The sequence below is a fragment of the Gracilinanus agilis genome, chromosome 4, assembly GCF_016433145.1.
Source record: "Gracilinanus agilis isolate LMUSP501 chromosome 4, AgileGrace, whole genome shotgun sequence".
NCBI lineage: Eukaryota > Metazoa > Chordata > Mammalia > Didelphimorphia > Didelphidae > Gracilinanus > Gracilinanus agilis.
The window spans coordinates 24,236,207-24,261,979 of NC_058133.1; the positions used below are offsets into that span (position 1 = coordinate 24,236,207).

The 25,773-nt window shown below is 44.7% G+C and overlaps 2 protein-coding genes across 2 annotated transcripts in view; both read right to left on the reverse strand.

Moving 5' to 3' along the window:
• TTC4 (tetratricopeptide repeat domain 4) overlaps positions 1 to 6,356 on the reverse strand; it is an 11,805-nt gene extending 5,449 nt beyond the window's left edge. Inside the window, exons 1-4 of the mRNA XM_044674796.1 lie at positions 6,176 to 6,356; positions 4,901 to 5,018; positions 3,880 to 4,041; positions 872 to 949 (exon numbers count right to left, since the gene is read on the reverse strand). Of these exons, the coding sequence (XP_044530731.1) occupies positions 872 to 949; positions 3,880 to 4,041; positions 4,901 to 5,018; positions 6,176 to 6,346 (529 nt within the window). The 5' untranslated portion in view covers positions 6,347 to 6,356. The remainder of the gene's footprint in view (positions 1 to 871; positions 950 to 3,879; positions 4,042 to 4,900; positions 5,019 to 6,175) is intronic.
• A 910-nt stretch (positions 6,357 to 7,266) lies between these two features.
• The window catches only part of MROH7 (maestro heat like repeat family member 7), a 59,590-nt gene continuing 41,083 nt past the window's right edge, over positions 7,267 to 25,773 (reverse strand). Inside the window, exons 15-21 of the mRNA XM_044674797.1 lie at positions 17,774 to 17,914; positions 16,734 to 16,913; positions 14,351 to 14,506; positions 13,658 to 13,780; positions 9,768 to 9,870; positions 8,822 to 8,884; positions 7,267 to 7,508 (exon numbers count right to left, since the gene is read on the reverse strand). Of these exons, the coding sequence (XP_044530732.1) occupies positions 7,267 to 7,508; positions 8,822 to 8,884; positions 9,768 to 9,870; positions 13,658 to 13,780; positions 14,351 to 14,506; positions 16,734 to 16,913; positions 17,774 to 17,914 (1,008 nt within the window). The remainder of the gene's footprint in view (positions 7,509 to 8,821; positions 8,885 to 9,767; positions 9,871 to 13,657; positions 13,781 to 14,350; positions 14,507 to 16,733; positions 16,914 to 17,773; positions 17,915 to 25,773) is intronic.

Consider the following 25,773-nt stretch of genomic DNA (forward strand, 5'->3'; position numbering starts at 1 on the left):
CGCAGGCTGGTTTGGCGCAGAGGGCGGGGTTAGTGCGGCCAATCACATGGAAAAGCGAGTTTCTCCCACCGCCCGCCCTGCCCCTGAGGGAATCTTTTTCAAGTGGGCATTTGGCTGCAGGAGCCATTTTACTGTCGGGGAAGCTGAGGCCCAGAGAGGTCAGGCTGCCTCCACCCCCTTCCCGCTGCTCGGCAGGGCCTCCCCCTGGGAATGTGCTGGGAGGCCCCCACCCCGCAGAGCAGGTCCCTCAGAAGCAAATCAGGGAAGAGGCAGGAGGCCCTGAATTCAAATGCTGCCTCAGACACTTCCTGTGGCCCCGGGCCAGTCAGCTCACCCTGCGCAGCAAAACCAAGTCCAGGAGGGGCTGCTTCTCAGGGTGGCTGGTCAAACAGCAGCCAGGAAGTAAGTGGGGCCAGATCTGAGCCTGAACCTCCCAACTCCAGGCCCCACTCTTCATCCTCAGAACTCAGCCGGCCCTTCCTCATTAGCCCTTCTCTTCCCCTCTGTCCCCTCCCCCTCTCCCTGGGCCCCACCGACAACAGGCCTCCCCAGGCCAGGCTCTTGGCCCGGGCCCTGGGCTGGGCTTTGGTCCGAAGCCCTGAGGAGTTTGGGCCTTCCTAGCTGAGCCCACCGGGCCCAGGGTCTGTGTGTGTGCGGAGCCTGCTCTGAGCCCCTGTGGCAGCTGCCACAGAGAGAACCTCCAGTCCGGAGTCTGAAGCCAAGGGTTCAAATCCCTCCTCTGACTGAACCCTGGGGTGGTCCTGGGTGTCACCTTCTCTGTGGGCCTGTCCTGGGTCTCCTCCCCTATTAAACCAGAGAGCCTGGAGCCAATGAGGAGCTTATTCAATCATGGGGGGGGGGGGAGGCTCACCTCTGATGATGGCTTTGAGGTGGTCCGGTTTGAGCTTTCTGGCCGCTGTGACGTCATTCAGAGCCGAGCGCAGGTTGCCTAACAAAACATGTGAGGAGAGGCCTGTCCATCAAAGTCTTTCTGCTTGAACTTCTAAAGCAAATAAAGCTGCAGGACCCAACCCGGGCCAAGCAAACGAAGGGGAGCCTGGCCTGGGAAGCCAAAGGCAACAATGGCTCTCCTGGGATGTGGCAGGAAGGCGGGGAGGGCGCCCCAGTGCTCTGGGCCTCACAGACCCTGGGAGGGGGCTGCTCTTACTAGCTCCAGTTTACATATGGAAAAAGGACAGAATAAGGGCCTTGCCCAGGTTTGTGTCTGCGTAGCCCCAGCTACACCCCCTGAAGAGTCTGAGGCTCATCCTTTCCGGGAGCTCAGGCAGAGCATCATCACCACATTTATGTGGAAGGAAGGCTTTGGGCTAGATCAGTGATGGCAAACCTATGACATGCATGTCAGCGCTGACACGTATAGCCATTTTCAATGACACACAACCGCCTACAGAGAAGTATGGGGCCGCATGCCGAGGATGAAACATTTGCTGTAGCGTAGTAGACATTCTGTGCACTATAGATGATAATTCTACCTATATTAATTTACCTATTTTTGGCTTATTAAATAGTTATATGTTATAATGATACATTTTTGTTATTTAAACTATAAATATCGCAAAATTATGTTTTTTTTCTTGAAGTGTGACACACCACCCGAGTTAGGCTCGGTTTTTTTTTCCCCATTCTTTTTTTTTTTTTTAATTTTTATTTTGAATATTTTCTCATAGTTACATATTTCATGTTCTTTCCCTCTCCCCCAAACTCCCCCAAACCCCTTAACCAATGCACAATTCCACTGGGTTTTACATGTATCATTGATTAAGACCTAATTCCATATTATTGATAGTTGGACTAGAGTTATCCTTTAGTATCTACATCCCTAATAATATCCCCATCAGCCCATGTGTTCAAGCAGTTGTTTTCCTTCTGTGTTTCTCCTCCCACAGTTCTTCCTCTGAATGTGGCTGGTTTTCTTTCTCACAAGTCCCTCAGCCTTGCTCTGGATCCTTGCATTGCTGATAGTAGAGAAGTCTGTTATGTTTGATTGTACAACAGTGTATCCGTCTCCGTGTACAATGTTCTCCTGGCTCTGCTCCTTTCACTCTGCATCAGTTCCTGGAGGTCGTTCCAGTTCACATGGAATTCCTCCAGTTCTTTATTTCTTTGGAATACTATTGTGTTCCATCACTAGCAGATACTACAATTTGTTCAGCCATTCCCCAATCGAAGGACATTCTCTCATTTTCCAATTTTTTGCCACCACAAAGAGCGTGGCTATAAATGTTTTTGTACAAGTCTTTTTCCTTTTTATCTCTTTGGGGTACAAACACAGCAGTGGTATGGCTGGGTCAAAAGGCAGATAGTCTTTTAAAGTCCTTTGGGCATACTTCCAAATTGCTATCCAGAATGGTTGGATCAGTTCACAACTCCACCAGCAATGCATTAATGTCCCAATTTTGCCACATCCCCTCCAACATTCATTACTCTCTCTTGTTGTCATTTTAGCCAATCTGCTGGGTATGAAGTGGCACCTCAGAGTTGTTTTGATTTGCATTTCTCTAACTATAAGAGATTTAGAATACTTTTTCATGTGTTCGTTGATAGTTTTGATTTCTTTATCTAAAAATTGCTTTTCATGTCCCTTGCTCATTTATCGATTGGGGGATGGCTTGATTTTTTGTACAATTGATTTAGCTCCTTGAATATTTGAGTAATTAGACCTTTGTCTGAGTTTTTTGTTATACAGATTTTTTTCCCAGTTTGTTGCTTCCCTTCTAATTTTGGTAGCATTGGTTTTGTCTGTACAAAACCTTTTTAATTTAATGTAGTCAAAATTATTTATTTTACATTTTGTTATTTTTTCTAACTCATGCTTGGTTTTAAAATCTTTCCCTTCCCTAGATCTGACAAGAATACTATTCTGTGCTCACCTCATTTACTTATAGTCTCCTTCTTTATATTCAAGTCATTCACCCCCCATTCTGAGTTTATCTTGGTATAGAGTGTGAGATGTTGACCTGAACCTAATGTCTCCCATACTGTTTTCCAGTTTTCCCAGCAGTTTTTGTCGCAAAAGCTGGGTTCTTTGGGTTTATCGAAGACTGTCTTGCTGAGATCGCTTACCCCTAGTCTATTCCACTGATCCTCCCGTCTGTCTCTTAGCCAGTACCATATTGTTTTGATGACTGCTGCTTTATAGTATAGTTTAAGATCTGGCACTGCTAGGCCACCTTCCTTCATATTTTTTTTTCATTATTTCCCTTGATATTCTTGGTCTTTTGTTCTTTCAAACGAACTTTGTTATAGTTTTTTTCTAATTCAGTAAAAAGTTTTTTTGGTAGTTTGATAGTGTTGTGTGCAGATGCAAAGCATGGAATCCCTGCAAAGGTACACAACAATAGGTATGGCACTAAATAGGTAAATTAATTTGGGTAGAATGGTCATTTTTATTATGTTAGCTCATCCTACCCATGTAGGCTCAGTTTTTTGGCGAATTTTGACACACCAAGCTCAAAAGGTTGCCCATCACTGGGCTAGAGATCTCTTCTAGCTTTAACCAAGGATCCCAAGAGTCCAATGTCATGGATCAAGGCAATTCTCAGTGTGGAAAGGAAGAGAAACGGCCTCTTCTAGCTATGGGCTAGGTTCCACAACCCCAGAGGCTCTGGAATTCTGTAACAATCTCATCATCACCCATCACCATGACTGTCATCACCACTGTCATCATCACTATCACCAGAACCAGCACCATCACTCTTACCACCATCACCACCATCATCATTGCCCTCATCATCGCTACCATCAATGAACCACCTGTGCACAAAAGCTACCCAGATGTGCCAAGAAGAGTGGTGATCAGGTCCTCCAGCTCTGCCCCCAAGGCCTTTACCCACAAAGATCTAACAAACAGTGACTTACCCAAGTGAAACTGGGCAGCTGCCCGGTTGGTGAGGAGCACAGCGTTCAGGTCAGCATCCGAGCACTTCTTCTTCAGGCCTTCTGTGTAGGAAACCACGGCTTTCTTGTAGTCTTTGTCCTTAAAGTAATCATTGCCCTCATCCTTATAGGTCTTGGCTTGCTCTGTGAAAGGACGAAGAGTTGGTATCTGTCTCCGCCTCCCTTAAGGCCTCTTTAGAGGTTCTGCCATGGCCTTGCAGTAATTCTGGGCTCCTGAAGGCTGTGCCAATTCCACATTAGCTCTGGCAAGTTCCACTAATAATTCATTTATTCAGCGCCTACTGTGTGCCAGGCACTGGTGATACAAAAACAAAAAAGACAATGGAAGGCTGCAGTTTTTAAATAAATTCCATTCCATAGTCTATAACTGAATTCTATTCCAGACATAACAATCAATCAATCCTCAAGCATTACTTAAGCTCTTACTATATGCCAAGCATGGTGCCAAGCTGAGATGACAAAGACAAAAACAAATGGTCCCAGTTCTGAATCAGGTCACATTCTTGGGGAGGGGAAGATATAGCATCAATCAATCAGCATTGATTAGGCAAAGACAAAGAATGAGACCCCCCCCCCCCCCGACCTTCTCTCCTAGGCCATTCTCTGAGCTATGATGTCCCAGAGACAAGCCAACATGAAAACACTACAAGAGGAATACGCAACCCTTGTCATTGTTTGTCTGTATGCAGCACCTCATGGTTAAAGGCTTTTACCTCTATTCTGGAATCCCAGATTGAGAGCTGGAAGGGGATTTCCTCAACCACTCACTGGATAGCTGAGGAAGCTGAGGCACAAAGAGCCCAATGAAGCCAAGCTAGGCCTGATGCTTGGCTCAGTCACCTCCAATTCCTAGGCCTCTCCCATCCCAGGCAGCCTGTGCCAGAGGCAGGGTCATTCACACAATCATTCAGACTTTATCACATCAGAAAAGCAGGCCAGTCTGGCACTCCATCCACCCCACCAGCCACCATGTTTCAGACACCTTCGGGAGATCTCTCGTCATCGAAAATAATGGACTGCAGACAGGCCAACTCGGGGGTCTCTTGGGGATTGATTTCCGTTGGGGCTTTCTTCATGAACATTGGGATCTTATCAAACTCCTGCAGGAAATCAGTGAAGGGAAGAAGCATGTCAAAATAAGTGTGGAAATGCAGAGTGCCCAACCTAGGGCTTTGTTTCCAGATCCCCATCTCAGCCAAGAGAAATATGGCTCTCAGAGGCTTCCTACGCACTGTGTCCAGAGTCTACAAACCTTTCTCCAACTATGTGCCAGGGACCAGGCTGAGCCAGGTCATTCTGAGGAAGACCATCAAAGCTTCTGTCCTACACTGGCTTTTGTTTCTAAACCCTTACCTTCTGTCTTAGAATCGATACTAAATAATGGATCCAAGATAGAAGAGTAGGAAGGGCTAGGCCATGGGGGTTAAGTGACTTAGTCAGGGTCACACAGCAGGACAGGTCTGATGTCAGATCTGAAGTTCCTGTCTCCGGGCCTGGCTCTCTATCCACCAAACCACCTTGCTGTTCCCTAAAATGACTTTTAACATTAGAAATCTACAAATTGTCTGCCCAGGCTCCAAAGTAAAAGGCTAAGACAAGTCATTTCCCACACCGGAGGGCTGATGGGGCCAGCTTGGACCAGCTCCTGCACTGACTTTTCAAATGGTGGCATTTAATTCGGCAGTCACAACAAATCAGAGCTTCATGGATAATCTGGTTAATTTTTAGACTTCAGGGGAAATATTAATAATGCAGAGTAAACTAACAAATGTTTCCAGTCATATTTTGGGGGGAAGCAGGTTGTTAAACATCTATCCTCACCCCACTCTGCTGCTCCTCAGAGGCAGCTCCCAAGGCGGCTTGGTGGGCTCTGTCTGTCACCAAGACCTTCCTGACATGGCCAGAATGGAGAGGGGGGGAAATCATCTTTGTGAATCAAGAGATCTGGCCAGGAGGTGCCCTAGCTACCGTAGCCGCCCTCGGCCTCAGTTTCCTCATCTGTAAAATGGGCAAATAACGACTCTTCTTCCCTAGGCTGGGGGCGTGCTCCGGCTAAGCCAGGAATCGAGGTGGAAATGTGGGCAATTGCTATCATTGTTCTGGGGGATTCCCTCCCCTCAAACCTGCGTCCCCACTTCTCCATCTGTGAAATGGGCTCGACCGAGGGAAGGAGCCACAGTAAGAGGGAGCGTTAGTGCTGCGCTCGGCGGCCCGGCCACTGACAGAGGGGTAAACCGAGGCCAGTGGCCCCCCGCACCTGCTCCCACGTGTCCTCGTGCAGGCGTCCCCGGTACGGCTGGCTGCGGAACTTGTCCAGGAAGGCATCCATAGCGTCCTCGTCCTCGTCCTCGTGCCCCCTCCCCAGCTCTCTGGGCCCGGGATTGTCCCCCGTTGGGCTCCGCGGTAGCGAAGGCGGCTGCCCCTCCATTGCGACTCCGCTCCGCACCGGCCTGACCCACTTCCGCCCTCATTCCGCCAGTCCGTTTCGACTTCCTTCCCCACTTCCGGCGGCGGCCAGACCCGCAGACCCCGCCCTTGAGTTCCTCCCATGCCCTGGGAGAGCCTCTGGAGACGCGAAACTGGACAGGGGGCGGGGACTGGCTTCTGCTCCTACCTTGGGCTGGTAAAATCAGGGCTTGGGACGAGCTGACCTTGAGCGCCCCTTTCAGCCTTGGATCTGACTAAGGCCAGCTAGTTCAGCCTCTCTTCCCTGTTGTTCTGACTCTTGTCTCATCGTTTGGACTTTTCTTGTCAAAGATCCAGGAGTGGTTTGCTATTTCCTTCTCCCGCCCATTTTACAATTGAGGAAACTGAGGTAAACAGGGTGACTTTTCCAAGGTCACATAGTCGTGTTTGCGGCTAGATTTGAACTCACATCATCCTGGGGCTCTGTCCTCGGAGCCACCTTAGCAGCCCACATATACCTGCATGTGTGCCTCACCAACTCTGAGTCTGTCCCCACTTTTCCCAAAGACGCTAGTTACTTTTTTTTTTTTAAAGCCTTACTTTCTATCTTAGAATCAATGCTAACTATTGGATCTAAGGGGTAGGCCATGGGGATTAAGTGATTTGCCCAGGGTCACTCCTCCGGGAAGGGTCTGAGGTCAAATTTGAACCCAGGTCTTCTCTCCAGGCCTGGCTCTCCATCCACTGAGCCACCCAGCTGTGTTTTTAACCTTCCCTTTTGTGTGTCCATATTTCTTTCTCCAGGGAATGTAAGCCTGGGGTCCCAAGTATGAGATGACCCTCCCTCCCCTGCAAGAATATGGCAGGCACAGTAACCAATCTAGCATTTATAGTGCCGCTGGGCAGGCTGGGCAGCTGCCGGGAACACAGGGTGGGGGATTGCTATTTTAAAGTCTTCTTCCAGGCCCTCAGCGACTCCACGATCCAGGACCTGCGGTGATGAGCAACAGGGAGGTTCTCTTTGCTGGAGTTCCATCGGTGTGTGGAGGCTGGGTCACAGACCCAAGAGTCACCCCGGGGAAGGGGCCAGGAATTTCTCCAGCAACTTGCCAGGATGTGATCCTGGGCTTGAGCTGCAAAGATGCACACTGACGCTTCTGGGTCATGTCTCAGGGCCTCCAGGGCTATAAGCACAGGGAAGATGGGAGCCAGGAGAGAGGAAGAGAGAAAGAGCAGAACAGGGGAGGGTTACCCAGGTCAGTCAGAGTGCTCTGCAGGGAGCTGCTGCCAACCCCTTCTCACCCCTTTGGCTCCCACATCAGCAGAAGCTCCTCATGGCCTGTTGAAATTCCAAGCTCCCACCTGGCTTGACATTTAAAGCCTCCCACCCTCTAGCCTGTCGGTCTCTTCCTGTCTCTCATGCTACTCCCCTGAACTTCTTTTTGGCTCCATTCCTTAGTATTCTCTTCTCAAATGATCATATATTTACTTATCAGTAGACCTGCTACACCTCCCCAGGAAATGAGGAGTAACTAAGGGACAGAAGCTGCAGCACCTCCATGGGATACTTGGAGATCACAGGATTGAGTTAGATGGGAACTCGGGCACCATCTTTAAAAAAGAATCCCTACCACATTGCATGCTAGTAGTCATAACCCTAGAAGACCTCCAGGAGAAAGAATCCACTAACCCCTGAGGCACCCCATTCCACTGCTAGACAGTTCTCCTGCTTAGGAAGGGTTTTTCCTGATCATCTAAACTAAATCCACCTCTCTAGGTATGTCCTTGTTGCTTCTAGCTTTTCCCTCTGGGGCCAAATAATACAGATCCAAGCCCTATTCCATCTGAGCCATCAGATTCTTGAGAATGGAGATCGTGTCCTCCATAAGTTTTCTTATCTAACTTCATTAGTTCCTTCAACCTCAGATAAGGATGAGAGAGAGTAAAAAGGGAGGAAAGGAAGCCCCCGGAGGATAGTGATGGCCATTGAGAGGAAAGAGAAGGTCTCTGAAGGTTTTGCTTTCATCTTGTTAACAAGCAGATGGCAACTCTGGAAACCTACCCTTACTTTGCCAAAGAAGCTGGTAGACCAGATGGCCATGCTAGCAAGCCAGAAGTGGTAGTGACAAAAGTTGTGGAGAAAGAAAGCCAGATAAGAGGGAGGGAGGGAGGGATGAGAGAAAGAGAAGGAGGGAGAGAGAGAGAAGAAGAAGGAGGAGGAGGAGGGAGGGAAAGATGGGGGAGGGAGGAAAAGAGAGAGGAGCGAAAATATGAGAAAGAAAAAGAGACAAAAGAGAACAGAAAAAGAGAATAGGAGATAGATACAGAGGGAGGGAGGCAGAGAAGGAGAGAGAGACAAAGAGAAAATGAGGGAGGGAAAGGGAGAGGACAGAGACAGAGACAGAGGGAAGGAAAGAGACAGAGAGAGGGAGTCAGAGACAGAGGTAGATACAGAGACCAAGATGAGACAAAGAGAGAGAACAGACATTTAACTTACCCGTCTTCACTTCACTTAGGAGTTCTTCAGTCAGCATGCCTTCCATGCAGGGTACCAGGGACCCTTCAAGCACAATTCCAAGGAGTAACTCAGCTGGCCTCTTAGTCTCCTCTTTCTCCCCCACCAACCAAAACCCTGGATTATAGCCCATATCTCAGCCCTTTGGACAAGCACAGCTCAACCTCCCCTACTTCACCCCAATCCTCCAATCATGGAAATGTTGAAAATCAAGCAAAGGGAGGGCATCACTGAGGTCCTATGGGCTCCCTTTCCTCTGTAACAACACTAGCAAAAGACAGAACTGTCCTCATGCCAGTCCTCCAGAAGAGAAGGCCTAGCACAGGGGAAGGAAGCCCCTGGTTTGGGTTTCTAGAGAGTTGGAGGAGTCTCAACCCCACCGATGACTTTGTGAATTTGAGCAAAACCTGTTGCATCTGGGAGCTTTGGTTTCTTCTTCTGTAAAAGGGGATCATTACTAGTCATTCTCTTATTCCATTGGGGTAGTGTGAGGATCAGAGAGGACAGAGGGGCAAAATCAAAGCACTTTGAAAACCTTTAAGCACTAACTACACATGTGTAGGGATGAAAGAAGGGCTGCAGGATTTCACTGCAAGTTTAGTCTTCTAGTTCCCTCCAAATCCTTATTTTACAGATGAAGAAACTGAGGCCCAGGGAATTAATTGACTTGCCCCAGGTCACACAACTAGTAAGTGTCTGAGGTGAGGTCTTTCCCTCAGGGACTGCTAAGGGAGGAGAAGGAATATGTCCATCTGTAGACAGATTGTAGTTTATAGGGGACAATGGGAAGCAAAGCAAACATTGACCCAACACAGGAGTCTTCCCTTTGCTCTCTTCCTTGAGGCTTGCTTCACAAGGGACTCCATTCAGTCTGAAGTGACCCCACCTCAAGCCCCATTGGAGACGCCAACGCATGGTTGGGGTTTACCTATAAATGTGACTGCGCTCCTCCGGAGGGCAGCCCGAGGGCTTTTGGTATATTCCAGGCTCTGGGTCAGGAACACTAAAGCACTGTCACGGTGGGTGTTCACCTGGGCCAAAAAACCTCCATTATACCATCTGCCAGTTAAGAATGATCCACTTGCATTCTCTGTGTCCCCCCACTTAAGACAGAGTTGTTAAAATTATAACCCTCTGCCCTAACGTCTGAAAGAGAGCTGAACCTAAGCTATCCTTTGTGATTTCAATAAAACCAAAACACTAAGTACCAAGGAGGATCTACTACTTATCTAAGACTCAGTCCACTTCTCTGCAAAATGGGGGCAAGCATCTCAGTGTAATAAGATCATGGAATACTTGAGTCTTTCTCTTGGCTCCCCTATATGTCAGGAGTATGCCCTTTGGGCAAGTCTTTTTCCTTCTCTGAACTTCCATTTCCTCACCTGTAAAATGGGGTGATGATGCCCAACTTATTGATCACACAGTAGAAACAATGGATGAGATGATGAATTTTTCAAAAAATGAGATAATGAAGATTGATCTATCTATATATATATATGTAGATATATAAATATGTGTATGTGTGTATTTTCAAATGTAATAGAAATGTGGATTGTCAGCCCCGTGCCCTACTGGCTTTCATGAAACTCAGAATCCCAAGTTGCCATTGGTGGACCTCTTGTGGTGAATTTGTGGGAAGATATGAATGAGTGTTTCATGAGATGGGGAAGAGAAGAAGATGAGAGTGTGATCAGCATCACTGGAGGAAGATAGGAATGGATGACATCCGAGTCCCGCTGGAGTGGGAAGTCTTGTTCCCTGCCTTGGGAAAGGTACCTATCCCAGTGGTCATCCCACATTTCCCATCACACAGTGACATATTGTGAGTTGTCATTATGGGGAGGACCTGAAATAATGTCTCCTCAGGAGTGAACTGGTAGAGGAGGATCATCTAGGGCTCTGATGCTAAGGCAGTGGGGCATCGAGTCAACTGAGGGACTGACAGAGAGCCTTGCAACCTAGAACATTAGAATTTAGGATGTCTGAGTGGGGAGCATTCTTGGTTGATATAATTTACACAGAACATAAAGGTTTTCAAAATGCTCTCCACACTGGATTCTCACAGCACCCAGTAAGATAGGTGCTGTTATTAAACACCATTTTACTGCAGAGGTTAAGTGACTTGCCCAGGATCACACAGCTGTTTAGTGGCTGAGGTCATATTTGAACTCAGATTTTCCTGACTTCATGTGTAGCACTCTACCTATTATGCCATCTAGCTGCCTTAGAGCAGAGAATGTCAGAACTGGGAGGGAGTTTAGCATAGAGTATGTTGGAGATAAAAGTAATCTTAGAACACAGAATATCAGCAGAGGGAGAAAATACAGTTTTCATCTAATTCTTCTTAGCTAACAGAAGGTCTACCATTTTTTCATTCAAATCTGTCACTCAACCAACAGAACTTTCCAGTTGTCTGAGGCAGAAGTTAGAAGCATCTGGTATTACTCTGATTCAGATCCAGGTCAGGAACATGCAGAGCTAGGACCAGGGGAGGCAGTGATCAGATTTTGCCCTGGATCAAACCATTTTGGGAGTGCTGAAAGATGACTGGTCCAGGAGGCAGCTAGTGGAATGAAAGCCAGGCCTAGAGATGGGAGGTCCTGGGTTCAAATATGACCTCAGACACTACCTACCTCTGTGACTCTGCACAAGTTATTTAACCTCAGTTTTTTAGAAATAGATCAAAGAGAGAAAACGTAGGAATCATTGGACTACCTGAAAGCTATAACAAAAAAAAACATAATGCATCATATTTCAAGAGATAATGAAAGAAAACTACTCAGATCTCTTAGAACCAGAGAGCAAAGTGGAAATAGGAAGAATCCATAAGTTACTTCCTGAAGGAAACACCCAAATGAAAATTCCCAGGAACACCATGGCCAAAATCTAGAGCTCTTAGGTCAAATAAAAAATACTGCAAGCAATCAGAAAGAATTCAAGTACTGAGAAGCTACAGTCAGGATCATACACAATTTAGCAGCCACCACCTTGAAAGAGTGGAAAGTTTGGAATGTTTTATTTCAGAAGACAAAGGAAATAAGCTTATAGACCCGGAAAAACTGAACATATCATACAAGGGGAAAATGAACCTTTAATTAAATAGACGTCTTGCAAGCATTCCTGACAAAAATGTCAGAACTGTGTAAAAACTTTGAATTCCAAACATAAGAGTCAAAGAGAAAAAAAAAAGATAAATATGAAAGAATAAGTATAACTTGTTTACATTCAAATATGGGGAGATTATACAGGTGCCCCCTTTGAATCATATCATCATCAGCCAAAGAATTTTGGCTTTTAGGTAGTAGACCTGGATAAAGCTCTGTTAGATCTTAAAAGAAGAATAGACAGCTAGGGAAAGAGGAATATTCTAAGGGAGAAGGGATAAGAAGATTAAGAAAAGTTATTTCACATAGTTTGGGATGCATGTGCACATATGTTGTGCAACACACGCATACATATATGTATACATAGGTATTCATATGCATGCATACATGTATGTGGGTGTGTACATGTGAATGTGTGTATATATTTGGATATGGCCAGTGTGGAAATTTATTCTGCTTGACTATGCATATTTATAATAGAAGTTTGTTTTTTCTTTCATTCTCAATGGAAGAATGGAGATCAGAGGGATTGAAGGCACATTTTTGCTGATTAACTTAAGATTTAATTTTTTTTAAAACTAGGTGGTTGTACTGAATATTCTTAGATTGTAGCATTCTCAGTCTCTTTTCTTGACTGGGCTTCAATTTCTTGTTCTAGAAAATAAGAGAATGGAAATAGGTCTTCTTTATACCCTTCTGTGGGCAATGACCAAACTTTCTCTTTCTGCCCTCACTTGGTACAATGTTTGCTCTTCTCTTATGATACAATGTTGTATGTTATACTTTGGTGTATATATAAAATATACCCAGTAGTCCCCAAAGTGTTCTTACAAGTATAAATTGCATTAGACGATTTTGGGGATACCCTGAATTTCTACATATTAGTTTTCTCCTGGAGTTATTGCAGAACTATGAGTTATGGAATACCTTGATCTCTGAAGAATTAAAAAGGAGGATTCCCTAAAGGATCAAATGAGATAATATCTGTAAAGTCCCTAGCACAGTTCCTGATACCTGGTAGACACTTAATAAATGTTTCCCTTCCACCCAGATGCAATGAAGAAGCTTATGGTACACTAGTTGATCCAGCTACAATATCTAACAATGTCCTTGGGTGCCTTTGGGGATTTCAATAGATAAATGCATGGCTGTCCCTTTCTGGTTTTGTTTCCCATTATTTCCTTCTATGCACTCTCCCTTCTGGTCATACTGGCCCATCTTAGATTCCTGCAAATCTAGAACTGGGAGGGAACTCAGAAATCATATTGTCCAGCCTCTTAAGCAACTGAAACTCAAAAGAAGAGAAATGACTGAAGTCCCATTTCCCACCTCTGTCTTTGTACAGATTTCCCCCCACATCTGGGGGAATATATTTCCTTCTCTGCCTCAAATAATCTTTGCCTTCCTATAAGGCATATCGCAGATGCCATCTCCTACATGAAACCTTTTCTGATCCCTGCCCCTGATCAATAGCACTCTCTCTCTCTCTGTTGAAATTATTTTGCATAATTTTGTATTTATTACTTGTTTTTCTGTGTCTATGTGGTTTCTGCCAAATAGAATGGAAAGTCTTTGAAAGCAGGATCTGTTTGGCTTTTCCCATTGTACCCCAGCTCCCAACATAGATCTTTGGCACTTAGGAGGTGTTTAGTAAGTTCTTACTTAGCTGCAGTGCCTTTCTTCCCCCGGGATGAAGCATATGCCCAGGACTCACCAAGTATTTACAGATCTTGGCCACGTTCTGCTGACTGGGGTCCCATGGCTTTTTGCTATACATCATTTTTGGCAGAACCCATGCCATGTGGTAGCAGCAGTAGGACAAAGTCTTCTTACATCTCTGCAGGCAGATTGGGAGAGTATGGGACTGAGAGAATAATAGTGCATGTTTTTATAGGACACTTTACTAAAACGACCCTGCGAGGCAGGAAGGAAGGCTAGGTGTCTTTATCCTCCATTTTACAAGTGAGGAATGAGAAACCAAGAGAAAGGAAGTGACTTCTTCAAAGGCTCTCAATTAGTGAGTGGCAAAGTCAAGAGTCCAAGCCAGGCCTTTGGACTCCATGTCCCTGGGGAACCCAAATTGAGACCAGGGCCAGAGTGCCATAAATAGGAGTGTCATTTATCCCTCCCAGTAGCTCCTTTTCATGGGTAGGTCTTCCTTCAGTGGGAAGCCAGATGGCCATTGAGTGATGAATGTGAGCAGAGCTGGAAGACCCTGGAGGTCCCTGCCAACCTAGGGATGCTCTCTTTTAGAGCAGGCTTTTGTTAAATGAGACATACCTTCATTACTCACCCCACCACCCCAGCAGGCTTGCTTAAAGTGACACCTACATCTCTCCAGCCCTCTCACTCCACCCTTTTGTCAGGGTCCCAGACACTTTTCCAACTGAAGAGTGAACAAACTCACCTTCCCCACGACAGGATTCCCTTCCTGAAGTTGCAGGATCAGGGGTACCAGGCTATTCACCAACTGCTGCTCTGTGAGGGGTGTGCAGGGGCTTCGCAGTAGCTGAACCACCTTACCAAAGAGGGTGATGGCCGCCAAGCGCACCTCTTCTCTATTCTGAAGTAGGAACCACTGGGTCATGGAGTGACTAGGTTGGGGCATATGTGTGTGGGGTGGGTTTCAAGGGAATCTTAGAATAAAGAATGTCAAAGCTCAATAGGATTTTAGAGATCAACTTCCATCTGTCCATTTTATAAATGAGGAAACTGAGGCCCACAAATGGAATATGACCAGTCCAAGGTCATCCAGATAGCAATAGAGCTGTAACTATTAAACCATGTTTCCTGATCCCTATCCCAGGGTTCTTTCCTCTTTCTTTTTCTTTCGTTGCTTCTTTCCTTCTCCTTCTTCTTTTCTTCCTCCTCCTTCTTTTCTTTTTCTTTCCTTCTCCTTCTCCTCCTTCTCCTTCTCCTCTTCATCATCATCATCATCATCATCATCTTCTTCTTCTCCTTTTCTTTTCTTTTTAAATTTTATATAGTATATATAGTGAATTTTATAGCCTTTACCTTCCATCTTGGAATCAGTACTGTGTATTGGTTCCAAGGAAGAAGGGTAGTAAGGGCTAGACAATGGGGCTTAAGTGACTTCCACAGCTAGGAAATGTCTAAGGCAGATTTGAACCCAGAACCTCCTGTCTCTAGGCCTGGATCTCAATCTACTGAGCCACCAAGCTGCCCCATGATGCTTCTTTTAAAATGTGGCTTCTGTCCAATTACACTCAAGTATCTTTCAGGTTTGGGGTACTGTCTAACCAGGTAAGATTGGAATTGTGTTTGGATGTCTCTAGTATAGTTTCCCAGGAGACTCTGTTTTTGGCCCCTTTTAATACACAAATTGTTAATATGTGCTCAGAGACAGATTTTTAGCCTGAGAAAAGTTTCTTAGAAATGGCAGTTGTCCCAAGATGGAGTGGACTATGGGAGGTCTTTAAGAGAAAGCTAGATAAGTTTAGACGGGATTTTTGTTTAAGTACCTGTCCTAAGTGACCTCGGAGGTCAACTCCAAGTTGGGAGATTGTTGTAATTATGGTCCCTGGGATACTCCCAGAACAGCTGCTAATCCAAGTTCAAGGTACACTATGGATTCACAGCCACTCAAAATAAGGGTTTGCAAGCTCCCAATAACATGTGGGCTTTTTCTCTGATCAGTGGTAATATAATTAACTCAAAGCAGATTTATTTAGTGAATAGCATAGTAAATGAAATGGAATATTCTGTCCATAAACCCAAGACATGCTTTCCCACAAATATACACACAATGCATGGAGAGTGTGAGCAAGTATGGGGCTTACATATTGATTCAGCATTCAGAGGTATCTTGAGGTAGTTAGGGGGCACCACAGTGCATAGAGGGCTGGGCTTGGAGTAAAAAAACACCTGAGTTCAAATCCATCCTCAGACACTTCCAAACTGTGTGACCCTGGGCACAAAACTTAATGTTTATCTGCCTCAGTTTCCTCAACTATAAAATGGGGAGAATAATAAGACCTATTCCCACAGTTGCATTAAGGATCAAATGAGATATCTGTTAATCATTTAACACATAATAAATGCTTGTTCCCTTCCTCTTAAGGCTTCAGAACCTTGACATTGATTATCTCATTTGATCTTTACCATATCATTGAAGGTAGATAGGACATGTGTTATTCTCATTTTGCAGAGGAGCCACTTGAAACTTGGGAATATTAAGAGACTCATTAAGGGTCATCTCTCTCTTAAGTATTGGGGTACATAACCTTAAACACCAGGTCTTTCCTGACTCATGATTTCTCTTTGCCATGTCTGTCTTGCTCTGCCTCTTCCTTCTTTGCCTTCTAAAACCGTTGGCTTCCTTCAGGGCTCATCTCAGATACCACTTACTATGGGAAACCTTTTTGGCTACCCTAGTATCAGTGATCTTTCCTCCCTCCTTGTCATGTCTTTACTAAACTATCTCCCACCCCCAGCCCCACCAGAAGAAGTTCATCTCTTTGGGGGAGAGCAAGGACTATTTCTGTTGTCATTGCTTAATTGTTTGGTTAGTATCAGTTGAATTGCTTTGGGTTGGGTGGTAAGTACTGAATTGATGCTATGATGCCCCTGGCAGAGGAGAGGAAAGGAACCAGGTGGATCAGAGAAGAGTGGGCTTGAGAGGTCATTTCCAGGCCCTGACACAGTGTTCTGTAGAGCAGACACTTGATAAGAAGGATCTATCAACTGGCCCCAACCAAAGGCTCTCTGTCTATTGAACTAGATTCATGGCTCTTGGGTCATGCCCCCAAATCTCCCTTCCTTGCTCTTACATCATCGAAGTGAGGCTGGAGAACCTGCAGAATGTCCAGGTAAATGGAGATGTCGCTCGACTTCTTGTCCTGAGATCTCAGGATGGTTTTGACGTTGCTGACTGCCTCAACGGCCAATAAGCCATCCACCCACTGCAGCCCTTTCATCATAGAGGGCAGAAGAGCCTGGATTTTGTTACTCTGTTGGGGAGGAGGAAGAGGAATCAGACTTTGCCTGGGAGTCAGAGGACCAGATTGGGATCCCAGATTGATTGTTCCCTCCTGAAATACCCCTTTCTCTCTCTGTACATAGTTAATTCCTACCCTTTTCTATCTATGTGGTCTTGGCAAACCCACCCTCTCTCCAGGCCCTAGTTTCCTCATTTGTAAAATGAGGGAGTTAGAAGAGATGGCCTTTGAGGTTCCTTCTAGTTTTGAATCCTGTGGTGGCCAGCTCCAGCCCCACCCCATCCAGGAAGCCTTTCTTGGTTACCCTCAGCATACTGACCCCTTGGCCTTCTGAATTCCTGTGCCACATACACTGTTGGGCTCACCCAGATCTTAGCATGGATGGTCTTATGTTGGGCTTGTCTCTGTTGCCAATCCCCAACTAGACTATAAACTCCCTGAGGGCAAGGACTATGCTATATTTCTGGGTCCCCAGAGCCAAGTCTAAAGTCTCACACTTATTTGGTCTGTGTTTGGACTTGAGCCTGATGATGATGATGTTGGGACCTTAATCTCTTTACTCTTCAGTTTTCTCACCTGGAAAAGAGGCATAATAATCTTTGTCTGGCCCCCACCACTCAGAGTTGACCTAAGAGTATAATTTAGTGCTTTGTATTGTGAAGAGGCCAGGGGAGAGGGCTACCCTTTCTACAGATGGAGACATCGAAGTTCTAAAAAGGAAAAGAACTGAGCCCAAGATCATGGGAAGGACATCAGGTGGATTCAGCAGCAAAAAGAATTCAGGAATCTCCTTGCCAAGGGAACCAAACTTGTACATACTTCACCCTGTGCCCTTCAAATCCTGACAAAGTTACCTCCCTCAGGTCTCTTACCTTTTCTGTCCTATGGGCCAGGATGACCAGACCCCTGATACAGAGCACCTTCATGATGGGGTCTTCGCTACTCAGGCCCTCAGACATTCGGCCCAGGGAGTACTCCTCTGGAATCCGCTTCACCTGCTCCATGCGAAGAAGCTAAGGAGATAATTTGACATTGACTCTTGGGAGGGGAGGAGAAGGGAGGAAAAGGGACATAGAGGGAAAGGGAGAGGTGGAGAGGGAAGGGGCAGTGTGGGGAGAGGGTGAAGAGAAAGAGGAGGGGAAGAAGTGGAGAGAGAGAGGGAGGGAAAGACAAAGAGGAGTAAGGAGAGGGGAGAGGGAGGGAAAGATGTAAAGGTAAGAGGACAAGGAAGGAGAGAGAGGTGGAGACAGAGAGGAAGAGGGGGAGCGGGTAAGAGAAGGGAGAGAGGGAAGGGAACAGGAAGCCTCTCTGACCATTCATTAGTATCCAAAAGTCTAGTTTAATAACATCTCCTGTTTATAGCAGTTGCCTAACGATGGATGATTGTGATGAAGAGTAGGGTATGCTAAGGTTTACAAATAATGATTTCCTTACAATATCCCTGTGAAATAGGAAGGGGAAGTATTTTTATTCTTGTTTTACAGATGAAGAAACCAAGGTCAGAGAAGTGATTCATCCAGGGCTCACCACTAATCAGTATTGAAATCAAATATCTCCCAAGAATCATTGACTCTGAGCCCAAGGCCCTTCCCACTCCAACTTATGTTTCTATAATGCTTTACATCTGTCCCGAGAGTGTGGCTTCCTAAGCAAGTCCATATCCAGAATGGGGTCTCCTCCCATTTGGATCTTTTTCTCTTTTGATGAAGGGCTTTGTGAGATCTTGAAAGATCCAGGGTCTGAAGACCAAGCCCGAGTTTTCCAGCAGCTGTCAATAATCAGTCAACAAATATTTATTAACACAGAGCCTACCATGTGTGAGGCAGCACAATCCTGAGGAACAACTTGCTTGGCCCAGCCTAGCAGTATATCAGCCAGAGACATCATGTCTTGCAGCAAGGGACAGATTTGTCCAGTGGCCAGGCTACATTTGAACATGAACTTGTTGGGGAAATGCTTTGAAACAACTACTTGAAGTCTGAGCCCTCTATCCCCTGGTACCAAGGTAGTATAGGGGAGAATATGCAGCCATTTGAGTTGGGAAGGGAGGTGTATTTTTGTACCTTTATACATTTCTAGTAAATAGCCCTCTTTTTAAAAAATTTTTATTTTCAATATTTTCCCATAGTTACATTTTTCATGTTCTTTCCCTCTCCCCAAACCCTCCTAACCCCCCTTAGCTGACGCACTATTCCACTGGGTTTTACATGTATCATTGATTAAGACCTAATTCCATATTATCGATAGTTGGACTAGAGTTATCATTTAGTATCTACATTCCCAATAATATCCCCATCAGCCCATATGTTCAAGCAGTTGTTTTTCTTCTGTGTTTCTCCTCCCACAGTTCTTTCTCTGAAAATCTCCCTTTTTTTAACCCTTATCTTCTACCCTAGTAATAACTAAGACAGAAGGGCAAAGATTAGACAAATGGGGTTAAGTGAATATATATTACCTTAGAACACATGTAGTCTCTATTAACTCTTTCTTTACTATCTCAACTCACATACATACTGGCATGTACCCCAAGTCTTAATTCTGCTGTTCATACAGGCCACTGTCGTCTGGCTTAAAATCAGGCCATTACCTACTAGTACAAAAGTATTTATAGTAGCTCTTTTTGTAGCAGCAAAGAATTGGAAATTGAGGGGATGTCTATCAACTGGAGAATGGCTGAACAAATTGTGATACATGTTGGCAATGGAATACTATTGTGCTATAAGAAATGATAAGGGGGGCAGCTAGGTGTCTTAGTGGATTGAGAGCCAGACATAGAGACAGGAGGTCCTAGGTTCAAATCTAGACTCAGACACATCCTAGCTGTGTGACCTTGGGCAAGTCACTTAACCCCCATTGCCTAGCCCTTACCATTCTTCTGCCTTAGAATCAATACACAGTATTGTGTATTATTTAAATAAACCCTTACCTTCCACCTTAGAAGGTAAGGATTTATTTTAAAAAAAAAGAAATAAGCAAAATAATTTCAGAAAAAGCTAGAAAGATCTGCATGAACTGATGCAGAGCAAAATAAGCAAAACTGGGAAAACAGTGTACATAGTAACAGCAATATTGTACAGATGTAATAATGATCAGCTGCAAAAACTTGACTACTCTCAGCACTGCAATGATCTGGGATAATCCTGAAAGAGTTATGATGGGGAATGCTATCCACCTCCAGAGAAAGAACTATTGGTGTCAGATGGATGTTTATCAAAGCAGACTATCTTTCACATCAGTGTATTTATGGTTTTATTTGAAGATTTTGGTTTTGTATAAGTGTGCTCTTACAACAGTGGTCAATATGGAAGTGTGTTTTGAATGATAATAAAAAGAAAACAAAACAAAACAAAATCAGGCTATTAGAGCTTCAGTAAATCATTGTTGATCACATTACTTTCCCAGACATTTCTCCCCTTATCCTCGTGATTTTTTCATCCCAGCTGACTATGTCCTTTATCACTTTGACCTTTTATGACCACCCTCCTTGAGAAGGTGGGTCTATAGTAGATGCCTCCACTTTCCCTCCTCTCACTCTTCTCTTAACCTCTTATAATATGGCTTCTGACCTTATCCTTCCACCCAAACTTCTCTGTTCAAAGTTAATCAATGTTCTCTTAGTTGCCAGATCCAATGGCCCTTTCTGAGTTCTCATTCTCCTTGACCTCTCAGCACCCTTCAAGACACTGTTACTCACTCTGTTCTCCTGGATACTCTCTTCTCTCTAGGTTTTTGGCATTCTACTTTCTCAGTTTTCCTCTTCCTTAGTCTCCTTTGTTGTACCTTCATCCAAGTACAACATCCCTCTGTGAGTGACCCTCAGGGTTCTGTCCTGGATTTTTTTCTTCTCCCTCTGTGTTCCTTCATCTGGTGATCCTATTAGCTCCCTAGAATTCAGGGATCCAGTTATCATCTCTATGATGAGGATTTTCAGATCTACCCATCCTGCTTCAGTCTCTCTGTTGATCTCCAGTTTCCCATCTCTAACTGCCTTTGGACATCTCAAATGAGATGTTTCATGGATATGTCCAAAACTGAACTCATCCACTTTCCCTAAATATCTTCTCCTCTTCTAAACTCCCCTATTTGAGTCAAGGGCATCACCATCTTTCCAATCCTCCAGGCTTACAACTAAAGAGTCATTTTGGGCACCTCACTCACTATCTCTGACCTTTCCATCCCACATCCAATCTGTTGCTAAATCTACCTTTGTAACATTTCTCTGATACACCCCCTTCTCTCCTCAGACACTGCTACTTCATCACCTCATATACAGACTCTTGGTGGCTCTACTTGCCTCAAGTCTTTCCCACTTACCATCCATTCTCTATTTATCTGCTAAAGTGATTTTCTAAAGCACAAGTCTGGCCAAGTCCCTATTCAGTAAGCTCCAGTGGCTCCCCATTGCCTCCAGGATCAAATACAAAATCAGCTCTTTTGTCATTCAAAGCCCTTTATTAACCGTCCCCTTCCACCAGTCCAGACTTCTCACAGCTTATGCTCTGACTTGTACTTTTTGATCCAGTGACACTGATCTCCTACCTGTTCCATGAACAAGGCCCTCTTAGCTCTTGGTTCTGGACATTTTCTCTGGCTGTCCCACCTGCCTGGAAAGTTTTCTGTCCTCTGCTCCAATTACTGACTTTCTTGGCCTCATGTGAGTACCAACTAAGAATCCACCTTCTACATGAAGCTTTCCCCAAGCCCTCTGTATTCTAGTGCCTCACTTCTGTTAATTATTTCCTATTAATCCTATATAGAACTCATCTCATTGTACATATTTGCTTGTTTGTGTCTCTCTGATTAGACTGTTAGCTCCTTGAGGACAGAGCCTTTTCTTTGGTCTCTTTTTGTATTTCCATTGCTCAGCACAGTGACTGGCACACAGTGGGTTTTTAATAAATTTTTATTGACTAATTGACCAATTGGGGACAGCCCTGTAAGGGGACCATGGCGAGAACTGTTTTCTCCATTTTTTGAAAGAAGGAAAATGATCCCCAGACAGGGAGGATGCTTGACTAAAGTCATGGTGAGTTAGAAATAGAGTCCAAACTAGAACCCAGGTTTCACAAATTGAACATCAAGCAGCTAGGTGGTGCAATATAATTAGAGCATTGGGCCCAGAGTCAAGAAGACCTGAGTTCAAATCTGGTCTCAGATACTTACTAGCTTTATTATTCTTTAAGTTGTCCTAGTATGAAGCACTAATACCCACTTTAGGCTTTCAGTGGAATATTAGATTAAAAAAAAAACAACTCTGTAAGATACTTTCTCTGTGCCATTGCAAGCAAAACCATGATGGAATTATAGAGATAAAGCCAGATAGTCAAAGAAAGGAAATTTTTTTTCCAATTTTGTAGAACTGCTAAATACATTTTATTTGGGAAGTTTGGAGATAAAGGAGAATTGGAGATTAATCATTAAGGAGTTTGGAGATGAATCACTTTAAGACTGTGGGGAAGAACTGCTGGGACTTTGGGTAATTAAATCACCTTTTCTGAAAAATCTTTGTAAATTTTGGGGTACCATTCTACAGAATTTGCTTTAAGAAAGAATAAGAGGGGCAGCTGGGTAGCTCAGTGGATTGAGAGTCAGGCCTAGAGACAGGAGGTCCTCAGACACTTCCCAGCTGTGTGACCCTGGGCAAGTCACTTGACCCCCATTGCCCACCCTGACCACTCTTCCACGTAGGAGCCAATACACAGAAGTTAAGGGTTTAAAAAAAAAAGAATAAGGATTCAATTCTATCAAAGTTCCAAGGGTAGACAGCACTTAGACCACTTTTATCTCCCCACAAAGATTGATAGACCTTTTGCTTTAGTGCAGTGATTCCCAAAGTGGGCGCCACTGCCCCCTGGTGGGTATTCCAGCGATCCAGGAAAGTGGTGATGGCCACAGGTGCATTTATCTTCCCTATTAATTGCTATTAAAATTTTTAAAAATTAATTTCCAGGGGGCTAAGTCATATTTTTTTCTGGAAAGGGGGCGGGAGGCCAAAAAAGTTTGGGAACCCCTGTTTTAGTGTCATGAAGGAAGACAGCTTGAAAGCAATCTCGGAGTGAGGGGAAATAGGTATGCAGTTTGCAATAAAAGAAAAGCTTGTTTTAATCAGAGAGCAACTTAAAAATGAGTCTAATTTAATTAAGAAATAGAAAGGATGACTTCAACTGAAAAGGGACTTTGACTTTGACTCCTCCCACAACCCACATCCAAGATTTCTCCCTCTTTCCTCCCCATCAGCTCAGAGATTCTCTTCTGATTCCCAGCCCAGGTTAGAGACCTCTGTGACTCCTCCAGCTCACAGACTCTTTCCTTCCGACGCTATTAACACCTCTCATCTCAGATCAGGTTCCCAAATAAAGGTGCTGCTAAAAAAATGCTGGAAAAATTCAGGGAAATGCTATAAAAGTCTGGCTCCCCTATATCTGGAGTTTAGCCCTAAGCTGAGGAAGGAGCCTGGTCCTGATTTGTCAAGGCAATTGGCACACATCGCTTACTCAATCAACAGGCTTGGAAGCTCAAACATTTGTCAGGCATTTCATCTTTACCTGCTACACTAGTGCTTGATAGGAAGTATAAATAAGACACAGTCCCTGCCTTCATGGAACTCAGAGTCTTAATAGGAGGAAACAATGCAAACAGAGATTCTGACATTACTCAACATTACATGACAAATGACAGGACATCTGCGTCAGCACAGAGTGTCCCCAAATCCAAGAAATCACACATTTTCCAGGTACCAAAGACATGATCTGAAGGGTACCAAACAAAGGGGTCTGAGAAGTGGGGGGGGGGGCAGCTGGGCAGCTGGGTAGCTCAGTGGATTGAGAGCCAGGCCTAGAGACGGGAGGTCCTGGGTTCAAATCTGACCTCAGACACTTCCCAGCTGTGTGACCCTGGGCAAGTCCCTTGACCCCCTATTGCCCACCTTTACCACTCTTCTGCCTTGGAGCCAATATACAGTATTGACTCCAAGATGGAAAGTAAGGGTTTAAAAAAAAAAGAAGTGTGAGGCATTTTTATAGCCACTCCTTTCCTACTTACCTCAGCTCTATATAGGACCATTAGGTGAATAAAAGGAGGATTTCATAGAATATTGGAGCTGGAACTGGCTTCAGAGGTTACTTAGTCCTAGGCAGCTAGGTGGCATGGTGACTATTATTGGACTTGGAATTAGGAAAGCATGAGTTCAAATCCTGCCTCAGACACTTACTAGCTGTATAACCCTGACAATTTCTGCCTGCCTCAATCTCCTCATCTGTAAAGTAATACCTACTTCCTAGAGGTGTTGTAATGAACAAATGAGATAGCATCGATAATGTACTTTACCTTAGAAAAAAATCTTAGAAAATGATATAATTGTTACTTATTATTATTATTACTCTCATTGTTATTAGTATCATCTCTAAGGTCCCTGCCATCTTTGATTCTGTGATCCTAGTCCAATGTAAATCCAACCCTGACCTGATGAATGAAATCCTTTTTTGTCCCTGACAAATGTGTCATCTGAACTGTGCTTGGAGACTGCTAGTGATGATGAAGAACCTACAACCTTCCATTTATCAATTGGAAGACAGACAGAAATCTGGTTTCATTTTTTTTTTAATTTTTTAAACCCTTAACTTTCTGTGTATTGATTTTATAGGTGGAAGATTGGCAAGGGTAGGCAATGGGGGTCAAGTGACCTGCCCAGGGTCACACAGCTGGGAAGTGTCTGAGGCCGGATTTGAACCCAGGATCTCCCGTCTCTAGGCCTGACTCTCAATCCACTGAGCTACCCAGCTGTGCCCCCCCCCCAGTTTCATTTTTGTACAACTTATCACTGAAAGACAGGCAGTTGGAGTAAAGAGAACAGCCTTCCAGGCTGGGAGAAGTGGGTTCAAGTCCTGACTTAACCTAAGGCAAGTCACTTATGTTAATGCCATCAGGAGACTTGACAAGATCAAAAGCTATAAACGAGTTAGTTATCAGTTCACAACAAAAGAATGTCTTTCTATACTTTGAGTTCTCCACCTAGAAAAACAAACCCCAAATCATTGAATTGAGAATAAACTGTGTCTTATGCTATATGCTTAAAGTCTATATAACCATAGGCATAGAATCTAGACCTGCGATGGTACTGGCTTGGGGAACTCCCAGATAGAGAGACATCATCCTCTCCCAATGTCAGTCAGCACCTCCTTTATGACTTACAATCACACAGTCCTGCCTAGTCCCAAGGGCAGGGTATCTGATTTACCATTTGGCTCTCTATCATATGGCCAGTAGGTGTCAGCAGCAGAACTTGAACCTGAGACTTCTTGGCTTCAAGGCTGACTCTCTCCACTAAGTCATGCCATGATTATCCTCATTTAAATGTGTGTATAGGTAGACAGATAGGTGGATAGATTGGGGGGGGGGGGGACAAAGAGGGGGAGAGAAAGAGAGAGGGAGGAGAGAGGGAGGGAGGGATGGAGGGAGAAAGAGAGAGAAAGAGAGAGAGGGAGGGAAGGAGGGAAGGAGAGGGGAGAGAGAGAAAGAGAGGGAGGGAGGGATAGAGAGAGGTTTAAAGATGGATGGACAGATAAACAGTATATAGACAGAGATAGATGGAAGGATGGATAGACAGACAGATAGAGAGGCAGAGAGGTGGATAAAGAAATGGATAGACAGACAGACAGAAAGACATACAGATAGATTGATGGATGGATGGACAGATAGACAGGCAGACAAGCAGGCAGGCAGACAGAGAGAGAGAGATGGCTAGAGAGAGAAGAGAGAAAGAGGCATCAATGATAAATGGATAGTTAGATAGAGGGATGGTTGGATGGATAGATAGGTGGATGATACATACATGCAGGCATATATACATGTGCACATCCATAAAGATACAGAT